The following is a 16,641-nucleotide window of genomic DNA, read 5'->3' as shown; positions in this document are numbered from 1 at the left end:
AACTGATGTATTTTAGTCTCATACTTTTTATTAAATGTATTTTAATTTCGTTTCATTTTCATTTTAATGTATTATTCCTTGTTTTTAGTAGATTTTTAAATTTGTTGGTAAAATTATATTTATAGATAATATATATATATATATATATATGATGTGGAAATCCATTAAACTCTTTGGAGTGTTATGAAGTATGGGTATAAAATGATAAAGTTGTATGATAAGTGGAATGCTGTCGATGACACTCTGGGAAGATGCCCTAATAATTAATTATTTTACAGGTAAAAGCTCCGTTTTTCCTTGCGAATTGTGTGTCTGTGGTCTGTGGATGCTGCAACAGACTACAAACAAAAACATGACCCATGGATGCACCTTTTATGTGGTGCAGAATATTAGCGTGTATCTTGGTGGTTTAGCAAACTAACCTGTCATCATCCCCTCCACAATGCCAGGGAATACTACTACATATTTTCTTAGCAGCATTACGTCGAACACTTTTCAAATTTCAGGCCCAGAACCCAATTACTCGCCGGAGAATCATGGCCGGCGTTCTGAATTTCACGTCATTACCACCGGTTTCTAGACCCCTTTGGCGTCAGCACAAAGCAAAAATACCAAGTAGTAGCAGGGTTTCTGTAATAAGATCGTCGACAGAAGTTTCCGAGACATCTTCTACTCCTTCTATTTCGATTAAAGAGGAACCACAATTAGGGTTTTCTGTAATCACTCCTCCGCCCAACTTCAAGGCTCCTGAGCCGAAGCGTTTTGCGGTTAGGCCGGATAAGGTTATCGACGTTGTTACTGCTAGTCTGAACCTGTTGTTTCGATTAGGGACTGGTGTTTTTGTTTCTGGGTAGGCTGTTTTATTGTTTTTCAATTGGAATTTTTCGGTATTTGATAAACCAGCTATGAATCGTTAAGTATTTAGGTATAATCTTTATAAACTATGAATGGCACAATGCTTAGGGATACTCAATTCAAAATGATTGTTTGTTCAACGATCTGAGTTTAGAATCATCCTTCTAATTTCAACCTATTTAAATACCCATTACATTTACCAATTTAAACAAAATTTAATTTGTGTCAGAAATTCAATTCTTTTTTTGTTATGTGAAGTCGTAGTTGTTTCTGAGTACTTCAAATTTTAATATGTGATCTACAGGTATTCAGTTTCTTTTGTGCCAAAAAATGAGATTCCATCCAGCCAATATGGTCTCGAAGTTGCCGGTAATGATATTTGCTGATCTCATTGTTGCTGCTCATGGGTTTATATCTTTTTTTGGAAGTCCTAGTATTTAAATATGGCAAATACTTACGCACATACGGACATACCTCACCTATGGTGGAGTTTGAACACATGACCTCTAGTGAGGCTAGGATTTACTGATAAACCGGATACAATTTTCTGCCTTCAACTTAGATACCCCAATCTGATTCTACATTTGACGGTTTCTGTAATTTTGCGCCGGACTTCCCTATCTTGTTAAAAAAGAAAATCTGATTAGAATATCTTCAGTTTAACCATTAATCGCTAATATATGAGGTCTTCTATGCTTACAGGCTTTGTTGCAAAAGAAAGCTCAAAACTAGGCCCCCGACCGGAAAAGCCTATTGAGATATACGAGTTTGAAGGGTACTAAAAGAGAAAATCTGTTTTCTATTTTTGATATCTTAGTTATTCAGACCCGACAAATGCACTTGCGAAATATTATTTCGTCTTTTGATTATGTTTTTCAATTTTAAAGTCTTTGACACCCTAATGAATTGAGACTGAATCCATTTAATTATTTTTTCATCATTGTGCGTTGTGATGGAACATGTGGAAACTTCAGCTGCCCTTTCTGTCGGAAGGTAAGATCCACATTTATGGCTTATTGTTTCTTATTCATGAAGAAAATTTTTAATTCCTTGTTTTGCAATTCCCACATCGAGATAAACTTAATAAGATTCAGGAAAGGGATGAATCCAATGAATTATTTGAAACAATATTGCTGAAATTGTCGAAATTGCTGGTAGTGGTCATTTGGTAGTTTGAAACCCATGTGAAAATTGGTTTACCAGACCTTGTAGATGCTGAAATGACTGAAATCATTACTGGAATCTTATTTTGACAATTCCTTACTTAGGAGCCCGACTATATTTGCCAATATTTCTCTACGCCATACACACGCACACACATACTGATCTCACAATGACAAAATCAAATATTAGCTACTTCTTTGACTAGTTTTGTTCAACGAGGTTCAACATCTTTCTTCAAGAATTCACTGTGATACAACCTTTTTGTGTGCTCACTTGTATTTACAATTTTTTGGTAGAGCCTGGAGTTTGTAGGTGATTACGATTGTGTATTAGTATGACGACGAGGAGAGAACGCATAAAGGACACATGAAAAAGATAACTTTCTTTAAAAATTATGATATCCGCACTTCTGGCCCAACTACTTCACAAGGTTCATGCAAAATGCCCAATTTCACATGGTCCGGACAGGTTTTAGGTGGCCACCAAGTGTGATCCCTAAGAAGTTGTTAGCACATGTGTAATTTCAACTTGAGACCTCCTAAATCAAAGTCTGGAGTCTTACCTACTAGGTCAACCCTTTGGGGTTGCTAGAGAAACTGTTATGCGGTCTAGATTCAATCACCTCGTTTTTTTTATTTCATATCTTGACCAAACTCTGTAGAGGTAACTGAAATGACAAAATGCCACTTCAAAAAGAATGGTGATAATTGAAGTTAAATAGGGGTTCTGGGCTTGTTGTTAATGGGGTTGCTCGGTTTGGCCGAAACCGAGTAAACGGGCTAAACCGAAGCAATTTGGCTGTGTAGGACATCCTCTAATCTGCGGCTGGTTGGAAAAGTTTGAAACTGATATTTGTGGTATGGTTTACGTTTTTTTAGTGGCAAGCTGGCCATTTTAGTCTAACCTAACCATAAATATTAACAATATATTAAAGTTTCTAATAAATATTAGCTATTAGTATGTAGTCCAAGGGTATAAATCCATTGTCCATTTTTTTCTTCTTTGAACAATGATGTATTCTAGAACATGAATGATTAGATATGTTTTTGAACATGGATGGTCAGATGTGTATTTGTTAATCTAAATGGTTAGATGTGTTTTTCTCCATGTGAAAATTGACCCCCAAAAACTCAAACCGCCAAGCCGGTGAACCATACCTGTTTCAGTTAGTTTTGCCAACCCAGTTGAGTCCATTAATTTGGACGATTTGGTTTGCAAAATTTTCAAACCGGACTTGCTAGTTTGACCAAAATTGTACGGCCTAAACCAACTAAACTGAACCATCTATGCCCCTACTTGTTGTAATTGTTGTTGCAGATTAAGCTAACATGTTAAAAATGAAAATGTTTCAGAGATTTGTAACAGATTAACTTTCGTTTTGGGATTTTCTTGTTCATCTATAACTATAGTTTGGTACTTCTTTTTTGTGGTTTGAGTTTTTGTGCAGTGGTCCTTTTCGCTCTGTAAAAATTATTTGTTCCTGGTCCTGCACCTAGTTGTTACATACGGGTGGTGCCAAAATACTGGCCATGTAACTGAAATGATGCATCACATTTGATCTTTTTGTTTGTGGAATTACAGGTGAGGGAAATTGTTGCAGTGTTGGACCTTGATGTATTATATTATCCTTGCCCAAGAAATGGGCCAAATTTTCGTCCCAAGGTTGGCCAGATGGGTGGGAAACAGATGTTTCCATACATGGTACGCTAATACACCTCCATATCAAAATCTCATATATTTTTCTGAACAGATCGGATAGTTAAAGTTCATGAAGCAACTAGTACTAAAAAGTGCACAAGCTTAGCATTGATTTTTGTACGTTCTTGAAAGTTACCGAAATTGTTCAAATATGCAAGTGTTTTTTTTATTAACTTGGATCTCCAATCTGCTATGCGAGCCGACTAATCTCAGGGTGACCACCTGCTTTGCGGGTAGCCCAGAGTCACCACATTTGAACCTCCGTGGCCACAAGGGGATTTTTATTCCTCCTTGGATTTAAACCTGGGACCTCCAAACACTTTTGACCTTTGGAGCCCAAACTCAAACCAATCAGGCACCACCCTTATGGTTAAAATATGTAAATGTTATAATCATAGAGGGAGGTACAGGGGAAAACCTCAAAAAAATGAAAAAATGAGGAACACTCTGGTAACCATTCATCTGGACGATATGCATATGTGCATACAAGTAATTAAAGCAGTTTTTTTGGTTTTATGCACGTGTGCATGTTATGCACAAGTGCGTACCAGACAAATTGCTTACAAGTTACTTGTATGCACATATGCATACCGTCTAGATGAATGGTTACCAGGTTGTTCCTCCGTTTTTTCATTTTTTCACCTGAACCTAACCCTATAATCATAATTTATATATCTTCAGAACTTATCTTCACATATTTGATAATTTCAAGCATCTTTGTTGGTTCTGCATCATCATAATCATAGTCTGCTTGAATACTTATTATACAAATAATATATATATATATATATATATATATATATATATCCACATTTTCAAATTCATTTTCTCTTTTAATTGACATTTTCGTCTTGGATTTGTTCGTGCAAGTGGTCCTTGTAGCAGCAAACATGGTGTTTTGAAGAAAAAGGGGTTGATATAGTTTTGCTTTATATCATTATCTTATTTTTTAATTACAGGGTCTAATGTATGAACTGATCAGATAAAAATCATTATCTTCTTATTATCTTTTTGTTGCAGGTAGATCCAAATACAGGAGTTTCAATGTACGAATCAGATGACATTATAAAGTATCTTGCCCAGAAATATGGTTAGCACTCTATCTTGATATGCATCTTCTTTTCTTGTAGTTTTTTGTAGTTATTGTGTTGCCCATCCCTGAAATTACTTTCAAGTGCCATCCTGAAACTGAGAAACTCATATTTGGAATTTTACTTTCTCTCAAACTAATGTTGAAGCTGGAGACCATCCTATATGAAGAAATTAACAACATTATTCATCTACGTAAAAATCTTGTACTGTTGATCGATTTCAGATCTTTTGCCATTAAATATAAATTTTTTCAGAACAATGTTAAGAGAGATGGTGAAGCACTTGGCTTTTTTGGTTCTTAGTTATGTCTGTGCATCTGATAGAGCAGCATTTATGAGTGTGCCAGTATTTGACTGATCCTTTTTGTTCCCATCCTCATTTCCTATCTCCTTGAATCCTCATTTAGTGTTAGTCGTTTTGGTTTCTAGTTTGCAAAACAATGACCTTATAAATCTTTGTTGATTCCTTTATCCAGGAGATGGAACCGTGCCATTATCTCTGTCACTTGGTCTGTTGACAGTAAGTGATGCATCATCCAATATTGAATCTTCCAGATTATGCAAGAACATGTATACATCATACTTTTTTCAAATCATTCCTGCTGACTAATTCCGTTACAGACTTTGACCGCAGGTTTTGCCATGATTGGTCGTATGGGGAAGGTACAGTTTCAAACTTCTTAGTAATCATCACATGGTTTTTACAAATATGTTTTACATTTTAATTGAGACTCCTCTGGAGGGGACACACATATTGGTTCCTCCAGATATTAACATACGTATGGGCGTGATTGGTACGCAACTCGTGGTACAGAACTGGACATGACAAAACAAAGCTTTGTTCATGTTTGGCGTGACATTAGACTGGTACAAGACAGGATTGAGTGGGACATGCACAAAATAGGTGGAACAAAAATCAGAGAAATGGGAAACGATTGATAAATTACTAAACTACCCATATCAAATTAAAACCCGAAAACCTTGCATGATTCTTTCACCCGCACCTCACTCTTGGCCGTCCGGTCCTGTGCCTGTCCAATCCCGTCTGCCTACCAAACGCACCCTATATGTTATATAACAGTTCATCCATTCCTATGGTGTTGAGATCATCAGATACTGCTAGTTTTAGGTACAGGGCATCATAGACTTGCATTGAACAATCTCATACTTCTACCTCCTCAGGGAAGCATCTATACAAAGTCAAAGATGCCGGCACAACCTCTTGAAGTATGGTCCTATGAGGTAAGATCCATGCTTAAAGATTGAGTGCTTGAGGTGCTTATGTTGTACACGCTGTGTTAATAAACCAAATCAAATGAGCCCAGTATATCCGACACGAAGGTGGGTCGAGGCCTCAGGGGTATCATGTACGAAGACCTGACCTCTACCTCAAAGAGTAAAGTGGTTGTTTTCATGAAGACCCTCGGCTTGTGAAAAGTGTGTGAAAGAGAGAATTCCCAAAATTTTATAATTAGCCACTAAGTTTTCTTAATCTGATGGCACATATCCTTTTCAGGCATCCCCTTTTAGCAAACTTGTGCGTGAAGTACTTGTAGAGTTGGAGCTACCACACATTCTTCATAGGTAAGTCTTATCCTTGAAGTATATGTGTGCATATGCATTAGTTAGTACTCCGTTGCCAAAAAGGTGCAATGTTTTATCTTTTTGTGATGTCCCTCTTTTTCATAGGCTATAATTTCACTTTGATTGAAAATGTGTGGAAGGATGCCACTCGTGTCCTATAACCTAGGGAGTTCACCTTTTTTTGTTTTCTATTGGATTTCACTGCTTTGCATGTTATATGTGTTCATTTTTAGCCTACCCCAACTAGTTTAGGATAAAAGATTAGTTGTTGTTGCACTGAAAAACCTTCATTTATCATGTGTGCAAAAGCATTTGTTGGCCATTTGTAGGAATGAAAGCATATGCTAAGTGTGCTTGTAGTTATAGATTTAGCTTTTTTCACACCACAGTTTTTAGAGAGGGAAAATTGCATGAAAATGCAACGTACTTTGGTCCGATTCCTATTTTTATGTAACATACTTTCAAATTTCTTATTTTGGTACACCCTAGGCGTGACATCTCAAACATTTAGGTACTTAGTTCACATATGAGAATGATGAAAATGCAACCTACTTTGGTCTAAATGTTTGAGATATCACATTTAAGTTACAAAAATGAAGGTTTTGAAAGTACGTTACACAAAATAGGAGGCGGTCCAAACTATCTTGCATTTTCATGCAAATTGTCCTCTCTGAAAATCTATGGTTCGTAAAATTTTCCAAACAAGGAAACGTTGACAGACAGTTGGTAAGAAGTGACAGCTTATTAATTCTGTGGCTTATTTAGAGAAAACCAACATCTGGCCTACCACCGAAGTAATATATAAGCAAAAGGCAAAAAAGTGCGCTTGCGTTGACGGAAATGTGGCTCATTTTATTTATAAATAACATCAATCCTTCAGGAGGTGCAATTTATCTTGGAAGTATGTTGTAAAGTTTAAAGTAGTTATAACATTTTTCTAAAAATCTTCAAGAACTTATTTGAATTTTGATGTGAAATCCGGAATCAGATCCATGAAACTATCCAACTTTAACAGTTCTTATCATCTGTCTCAATGGAACATGGAAATAGAGCACATATGGTTCAGAAAAGAAGAACATAACAAGTTTAGTGGTTTGTTAAGATTTTTTTTCTAAATTTTAATTCATTTATAATCTCAAAAGTTAAATTATGTCAACATATGAAATAGAATAAGCAGCATCTAAGAATATCCACAACCAATCATAAGATGACAAAGGAATAGACTATATCTTGAACTTAGGAATTGAAGATAGAAAGTCATACTTAGGCACAAAAACAATAAATCCGTTTGGTCTTATCTTCACGGTTCTTGCTTCAGTGCCTGTAGTCCTTTCCCTGAAAAATATGCATAAACGTTCTTTTACATCATACCATGTAAAAAGTAGGCATAGAAATGGTTTCATCTTCTTGGGGGAGAGGAGGGTGTTCAATTCTCATGGTAGCATGCTTTACAACTAGAACATTCTTGCTTCCAGTTGTGCTCGTGGCAGCCCAAAACGACAAGAATTATTTGCGAGGGTCGGGAATTTTCAGGTACTTTCTTTTTCAGTATCACAAGATTCGTATATCATTCAGAAATTATATGCGTTTATGTTTTCTCCCGGAGATGAATTGATTCACTTTCATTGACAGGCACCTTACTTAGAAGATCCGAACACAGGGGTGAAAATGTTTGAGAGTGCTGAAATCATCGACTATTTAAGAGCAACTTACGTTCTTTGAGAAGAAAGGCGATCTGATGGCTAAGGTTTCTCTCGATCCCTTTTTATGTGTATTAATTTGATAAACTTCAAACCCTCTTTTATGTGAAGGTATATTGCACTAGAAATATGTTTCCATGGAAACATTAAAAGGGTACATAAATTATTTCAAATACTGATCAAATGATTGTGTTCTTGGTTCTAGAGTTTGGACTTGTGATCTAATTCTTGATTCCATACATATATGAACATGCTCACATGCTCTCCCGGGTTGGATAATGGACCGGGAGAAGATTTTTGGTTCACTTGGCTACCAACTTTTCTTCTAGAATCAACGCCGTAGCTTAAAATGTCTCTTACTACAACTCATATCATATATTATCCCGAGAAGAAGATAGAGGGTGAAAGGGTAAAGCGGTGGCAGTAGGTTACTCGGGTCTTACGTCCAATAGAGGGTTTTCTTTGTTTTTCTGTCTTTCTTGTCTACTGTATCTACTTGTGTGTTGTACACTAGTTTTAACTTTTCTGGAGTCTCTAATCCTGTGTCTTAAGCTCAGAACATTAAGAGTATCAACGGCAGGCAGCGTTTAACTTTAGCCATTTTGGATCGAGGGCAAGTGTGATCCTCCCCACAAAGGCTTTTCAGCTTTGCCAGAGTCGGGGGTCTCCTTAGAAACGTCCTCTGCATATATCCTACCCCCAGACCCTATCTTCAGGTGAGATATACTATGTTTAAACCCTTTCGTCTGTATGTGTAAATGTGTAAGCACGCAGACGTGCGTCTTTCCTGCTGTGAGCCACATACTTCCGTGCGTGTCTATACTCTATCCTGCAAGTAAATTTGTTGTTTTTTTAATTAACCTGGATATCCAACCCGCTATGCGAGCTGACTAATCTCAGGCTGACCACCTGCTTTGCAGATAGCCCGGAGTCACCGCATTTGAACCTCTATGGCCACAAGGGGATTTTTATTCCTCCTTGGATTTGAACCTGAGACCTCCTGGTACTTTTGACCTTTGGAGTCAAACTCAAACCAGTCCGGCACCACCCTTGTGGTTAAATTTGTTATTATCGTTTTAAGATGCAGGAATGTAGGAGCCTTAACCAGGTTGAGCAATTGTTGTTACCGTTGGTCATTGGACTCTTGTCGACTAGGCTCTAGGCTGACTCATCTTTGCAACCTCATCACTCTTTTTAGGGTTTAGCAAATCATAGTCTCGATTCAAAGGGGTTAAAGCTGGTGCTCCTGAAATGGTACAGATGGTGTTAATCTTATATAATTATCTACTTTTTGTTTCACAAACACGTTGAAAAGATTCACATTATGAACTGAGTGTATATTAACTACTATATTAAATTCTAGCCATATCTGAAAAAAATCATATAAAATAACATATAATACACTGATTGTCACAGATGGAGTTTTCTATAAATAAAAAAAAAAGTTCCCCATACATGTTCCACTTATTAGAATAAACAATTATTTTTAATCCAATTATCAAATTAAAAATATGTCACTGTTTATTAATATTCATACAATATAAAAAGACACTGTAAGAAAGTGAAATGTATCTGTTTTGGTTTTGAATTTTCAAAGCATATTTTCAGTAACCCAGTTTTTTCTTTTATGACAAAACATTTCAAATAAAAAGCTCAATAAAAGAATTTTTTTCCTAGATTATCTATACTTATATTATAATACATTTGATAAAAACTTTTAAAAATGATCTTTTATACATGAAGTACTGTTTATTGATGCATATTACTTAAAATTTAAGATTACAAGTAAATTGTGTATAAGTACAACTTATTAAAGCTCCATTTTGAATTCGTGTAACTAACTGTAGATAAATATAATCAAATACAAGATAAAATTCTCATTTTAAATATATCAAAAATATAATTAAGATAATTTTTGAGTTCTAACAGAATACTTAGTTATTATCTTTATAAAAATTATATTATTCAACCAAAAGAAAATTACTTCGGCATTAAACTAAATTAAGTTATAATAAAAAAAATTGAATTAAAAGAAATTTCACAAAAAAATGAGAAATTTTATATATATATTTTTACTTTTTATGATATTTTCAAATTCATATTAAAAAAAAATTATTGTTTGTTCAAAATCACATAAACCATATTATAATATCGATAGAGACTAAAAAAATAAAACGAAATATTGAAATTAAGATATATCTTGTTGAATTGCACGTATAACCTTCTAGTATAACTATAATATGATATAAGTGTTTATTAAAGAAATTATAGTATGCTATTTTTAACTGCATTCAATATGTTTCTTTAATAGCATTACAAAATTTTGTTGAAAATTACAATTTTTGTCCATATGTTTTCAAAATTACAATTCTTATCCTTATTATTTATAATTTATTGGTGTTTTTGTCCTGATTTTCACCATCTTTCCCTTCGTCTTTATGGTTTATAATTTACTAGAAGGGTATCGGCATAATGCAGTGAGGTACATCTCGATTTTAATGTTACTTTTTATTTTGTTTCCCTGTCAATGTTATATACGGTTTTATGTGGTTTTGAGAAAAACGATAATGTTTTTATTTTTAAATAAAATATAAATTTAAAAATATCTTAAAATTAAAAAAAAACATATCTTAATATCAAATTAACTATTTAAAAAATCTTGTTTTGTTGTGTAATTTTTTTAATTATAGTTTAATTTAGGTTTAATAAGAAAGTAATTTATTTTTGATTTAATAATATAATTTTTATAAAAATAATAATTATATTCCGTTAGAAGATAATGATTATCCTAATTATATTTTAAATTTTTTATATTTAAAATGAAATGTCTATCCAGTATTTGATTATGTTTATCCGTAGTTAGTTACACAAATTCAAGTATGAAGTTTTAATAAATTGTACTTATGCATGATTTACTTGTAATCTTGAATTTTAAGTAATATGCATCAATAAACAGTACTTCATGTATAAAAAATGATTTTAAAAAGTTTTTGTCAAATGTTTTATAATATAGTATAAATTATTGTTTTTGTCCTTCATACTTAATGGTAAACCACTAACGAAGTCAAACTCAGAGACGTAACCAACATAAATTACAAATCATACAAAACAAAAACCATAATTTTAAAAGCACAAAAACAAACGTCCATAACAATTAACAAACCACATGAACGAAAACATAGTTTACTCTAAAAAATTAAGGGTGTGTTTGGTGTGGGAACATGACAGGACATGACAAGACAACTGTTCAACGTTTGGTAAGATAAAATTAGATAGAACAGAACAAATAAAATGACCAATTTACCCCTGATGAGTTGTTTATTTTAATTAATCTATGTAATTTATTAAATTATAATAAAATATTTATTTTTTATAACAAAATATATCATTTGAAGTTTTCGTCAAAACAATTAAAATGACACCAAATAAAAAGTTTATGTAGTTTTCTATTTTTATCTATTTTTTACATTATTTTTTATTATTAATATATAATAAATTACATAAATTAATAAAAATATAGAAACCGTATAAAAACAATATTTTGAGGACAGTAAAATGAAAGTTTAAGAAACATAAAATACAATAAATAAAATTTAAAGAATGAATAAAATATAAAAAAAGAGACATATTAGACGTTTTAGAAGAGAATTATGTTTTATTTTGAGGTTATATTGGTAAAATATAAGTCTGTTCCATCTTGTTCCACCCTATTCCATGGGTACGGGTGGAACAGGCCTGTTCCACTTTATTCATGTCTGTTCCATATAAAATTCATGTCAAACATAAGACAGGGATCCCTGTCTTATTCTGTTATGTTCCTGTCCAATATACCAAACATAACTTAAAAGTGAGAATAACATGAGGAATCAATAAATAGAGTGGGTCAAATTGGATGAACTACTAGTCTCCCCCAACCCACCCAGCCAGCCACCCACCCAGAAAAGGGAAAGAGAAAAAAGTAAAAGGTGGGGATGGGTGCTTAATATGAAAAGCCAAAACTTAGGGTTCTTCCAAGAAAGAAAGACAATCAAAAGTGTGGAATTAAATGCAACTCTTTGACCAAATTAGGTACTCCATAAAGACTATAAAAGTTAAAATCAATCTCATAAAGAATTATATTAATGTTTATTAATTTTTTTATTAAGTCATGTATGGATAAATTTGTTTGTCTAGATAAATAGGTGTTGTTGTTTACTTTTTTTATTTGAATCAACAATTTGAATAACACAAATGACCGATTTACCTCCAAGGCCCCAATATTAATTATTTGAACATTAAAACAAAAAATTCATAAAGAGGCCGACGATGGAGTGTCTCATCTGGGAAGGAGGCGGTGGTTTAAATAAGGGGTAGGGATGTTATTTTTGTGGCTGAATGGGGACAACACACCATCTCTATCTGTGTGATTAAGCCATAATTTGTGCGAATAAGCCGTAAGTAAATAACCCAAATGAGCTGTACAAATAAGTCAGATAGACCAATAAGCCTATTTAAGTCGCAAGTAAACAACCCCTAAGTGTTAATTGAATAAAGGGAAAAAAATGACAAAACTAACCATTTTATACAACCCTCTTCCACAAAATAACCATTTTTTAGGGGATTTACAAAATTAACCACACGGATCTCCCCTGGGGGCGATCCGCCTTTGTCTTAGGAATTTTTTTTTGTTTTTGTCTACTTGGGGCGAGCCACGTCATCGGATCGCCCCCGGGGGCGATCCAGGCTTTAAGTTTTTTTCTTTTAACTTTTTTTTCTTTTTTTTAATACCAATTTCACTATAAATAACAACCTCCTATTTCATAATTTTTTACACATTTTCTTTCATTTCTCTTCTCATATATTCTACTTTCACAACCCTTAACCCATTAAACACAATAAACCATCACAAAACATGAAATCACGTCAAAGTGATGATGTTTGTAAGTATCTTCAAAGTGGCGGTAACATTTATATATATAGAGATGCATTACGTAAAAAAAAACGATATAAACGGTACAAAAATTGAAACTTCGTATTTTATACGTATATATGCGTACGGATTTTAACACGTACACATATTAACGTATATACGTGTTTTTAACGTATATATGCGTACGGGTTTTAACCCATACGCATATTTACGTATCTTCACGTATGTATGTACGTATATATGTGTACGTATGTATATACGTATATATATATACCTACTTACATTTACGTAAAAAAACTATATAAATTGCGGTAACGTGTATATATATATATATATATATATATATATGCATAATGTAAAAAAAAGCGATATAAATTGCGGTAACGTATATATATAGAGATGAATAACGTAAAAAAAAGCGATATAAATTGCGGTAACGTATATATATATAGAGAGATGCATAACGTAAAACAAGCGATATAAATTGCGGTAACATATATATATATATATATATATAAATGCATTACGTAAAAAAATGCGATATAAACGGTACAAAATTTGAAACTTCGTATTTTAACGTATATATGCGTACGGGTTTTAACACGTACGCATATTTACGTATATTAACGTACGTATTTTTAACGTATATATGCGTACGGGCTTTAACCGCCACTTCGAAGATACACACAAAAATCATCACTTTGACGTGATTTCATGTTTTGTGATGGTTGATTGTGTTTAATGGGTTAAAGGTTGTGAGAATATAATATATGAAAAGAGAAATGAAAGGGAATGAGTGAAAAATTATGAAATAGGAGGTTGTTGTTTATAGTGAAATTGGTATTACAAATAAAAGAAAAAAAATTTAAAAAAAAAACTTAAAGCTTGGATCGCCCCCGGGGGCGATCCGATGACGTGGCTCGCCCCAAGTGGAAAAAAAATTAAAAAAAAATTTCTAAGAAAAGGCCGGATCACCCCCGAAATATACGGATCGCCCCCGGGGACATCCGTGTGGTTATTTTTGTAAAACCCCTAAAAACTGGTTATTTTATGTAAGAGGATTGTATAAAGTGGTTAGTTTTGTCATATTCCCTTGAATAAATAAATCAATTTAGATTGAAATTTTATTTTTAAAAAATTGTTGCATTTTTGTTAGGATTACCTTGAATGAAAAGGGTTGCTTCTTTTGAACCCAATAAAAAAAATATTAATATATGAAAATGATTAATTAATTAAAATAAAATTTTAATTCACGTTTAAATTATTATTTTTAACACGGATGTCTGAGTAAATTAGTACACACCTAAACTGATCCTAAGGGTTGCGAAAAACAGTAAGAAAAATCCTCAGTAACTTTATATAACTCGAACCTGTGACATCTGAGAAGGATTATATCATTTTTAACAGATTCTACAAAATGTAGATTTTGAGAATTTTTTTAGTGTTGAACCTTGAAAACTTTCTTTAAAATATAGAAAGACAGTAAAATTTTGCACATTTAGAGAACTCTTTAAAAATAATTGTTTAAAATAGGAAATGATATTTTATTAAATATATTAAATATTTAATAATAAATATAAAGTTGTAATGCTTAAAATGGAAAATATGTTGCAGTTGAATATACATTTTCTCTGTTAGGGACCGTTTATCCAATTGCTTACTCGGTAAACGATTACCAATAAGAGTCAACACTATGATATATTTGATGTGTAAGATTTTAGTATATCAAAACATATCGAATGCAACAATTTACTGGGTTACCTATGTAAGAGTCGTCATCTTCACTTACCGGGTAAAACTCTTCATCCTTCTTATTGCTCTTACCCGGTAAGATTCTTCTCCCTTCTCATATTCATTCGATGAGGAAATTTATCTGGCAAACACTTACCAAGTAAGTGTTTAGTAAACGGCCAAGTAAGTGTTTAGTAAACGGCCCCTTAGTCGAAGTCTGTAACGACCATATCCACATCCAATGTGAATTGAGTTCATCTTAATTGTTAAGTCGGTAATTTTAGATACTAAAAATTGTTTTTTTAGATTTATTTATTTACTTGAAGAGCATATATTCGTTGTTGTGAAACAAATTAAACATAATGCGGTTTGATAAAAATGTAAAATGCAAATTACACCGCAAAAGTTTTAAACCGCGCTTTATCGTGAGGACGGTTTAGATGAACACTCGTAATTTTAATAATGATGTGGCGATAAAATCAAGTCTTAGAACTCAGGTGGAGGTTACAACGTTTTTAAAAGCGTGCTTATGGCTCTAAATCTGTATTATATATATATATACACATACACACATGCACACGCACATACACAATATTAAAACTTATATATATATATATATATATATATATATATTTATACATATGATTTATCAAACTACAGAACCGCACCACACCCTGTATTTTGTATTTCTTTTAATTTTATATATATAACACACATATGTAAAGAAAATTTTTGTACTTTAGATTTTAGATTTTTAGTTTGATTTAATATGACAATTGGCAATATTAATAAATTAGTTGGACATGTCATAACTCACACGTCCAATTTAATTTGAGGTTTATTCTTTTTATTTAAACTATATTTTTTTTATTAACCTGGATATCCAACCCGCTATGCAAGCCGACTAATCCAGAGCGACCACCTGCTTTGCAGATAACCCGGAGTCACCGCATTTGAACCTCCGTGGCCACATGGGGATATTTATTTCTCTTTGGATTTGAATCTGGGACCTCCTGGTACTTTTAACCTTTGGAGCCAAACTCAAACCAATCATACACCACCCTTATGGTTTACTTCTTAAACTATTTCTAATTATGCAATATGTATTTGAGAATCAGATATTGAAACTATTTATTTATTTTTATACTACAATCACTTTATCGTCAATTTTATGGTGTAATTGGATTGTAGGCATAAAGTGTGATAGGTACAAATCGTATAAACTGCATCGTATTTTGCGGTTTTTATACGGTACGATTTGTGGTTTAAAAAGAAATGTTCAAACCGTATATAACCGCACCGCAAACAACCCTGATTAAAACCTCAAATTTTACACCCGATAAAAAAACATATCAAAATTCAAAATAACATCAATTTTTAATCGCTTGTTTTTTGACTTTTTCCTAAGAATAATCTTAATAATTAATCTTTTTTTGAAATGTGATTTAAAAATATTTATTAGCTGTCAAGACGTGATTAACATGACAAGCCTAACCAATCAATGCCTTTAAAATTGGTTCAGAATTTTTTTATTAAATGCCTTTTTTTTATATTTAATCATTTTAAATTTATTTAATTAAAAAACCCATATAAATATTAACCTAACCCGTATCTTAACCCCCAAGCAAGCAAGCTAATCCGGTACCAATTTTTTAATTAAGAAATTATAATAAATTTATATTAATAAATTATTTATAGTTAAGAAATTATATATAAAATTACCTGCTAAATTTTCCAAGTATATTGAAAAAAAATTAATTTTGCAATCAACATATTATTTATTACAACGTGCTCAGATTTAAACGGTTTAATCCTTCAAACCATGAACTAAACTATGGTTTAGAAAATTTTCATATATCTCCAAAATAAAACTTATATTAAAAAATAAAATTATGAATTATAAAAAACA

The 16,641-nt window shown here is 32.6% G+C and overlaps 1 protein-coding gene across 1 annotated transcript; it reads left to right on the top strand.

Annotated features, from left to right (window-relative positions):
• The first annotated feature begins 423 nt into the window (after positions 1-423).
• LOC112513321 lies at positions 424-8,314 on the top strand. The gene is made up of 12 exons (XM_025119551.1): positions 424-850; positions 1,160-1,224; positions 1,558-1,630; positions 1,830-1,848; positions 3,601-3,720; positions 4,738-4,807; positions 5,285-5,328; positions 5,430-5,471; positions 5,991-6,050; positions 6,325-6,392; positions 7,868-7,925; positions 8,025-8,314. Exons 1-12 carry the CDS (start codon positions 537-539, stop codon positions 8,112-8,114), a joined length of 1,023 nt encoding a protein of 340 aa, XP_024975319.1. The 5' UTR covers positions 424-536; the 3' UTR covers positions 8,115-8,314.
• Positions 8,315-16,641: the final 8,327 nt, after the last annotated feature.

Source organism: Cynara cardunculus (genome assembly GCF_001531365.2).
Source record: "Cynara cardunculus var. scolymus isolate 2C chromosome LG 5, CcrdV1, whole genome shotgun sequence".
Taxonomy (NCBI): domain Eukaryota; kingdom Viridiplantae; phylum Streptophyta; class Magnoliopsida; order Asterales; family Asteraceae; genus Cynara; species Cynara cardunculus.
This window is presented reverse-complemented; position numbering and strand designations above follow the sequence as displayed.

Coding starts and splice junctions, on each gene's coding strand:
- LOC112513321 (XM_025119551.1), top strand. CDS start 537: ATGGCCGGCGTTCTGAATTTCACGTCATTACCACCGGTTTCTAGACCC. Junction 6,051..6,324: donor TTGAAGTATGGTCCTATGAG/GTAAGATCCATG, acceptor TATCCTTTTCAG/GCATCCCCTTTTAGCAAACT. Junction 6,393..7,867: donor CTACCACACATTCTTCATAG/GTAAGTCTTATC, acceptor TCTTGCTTCCAG/TTGTGCTCGTGGCAGCCCAA.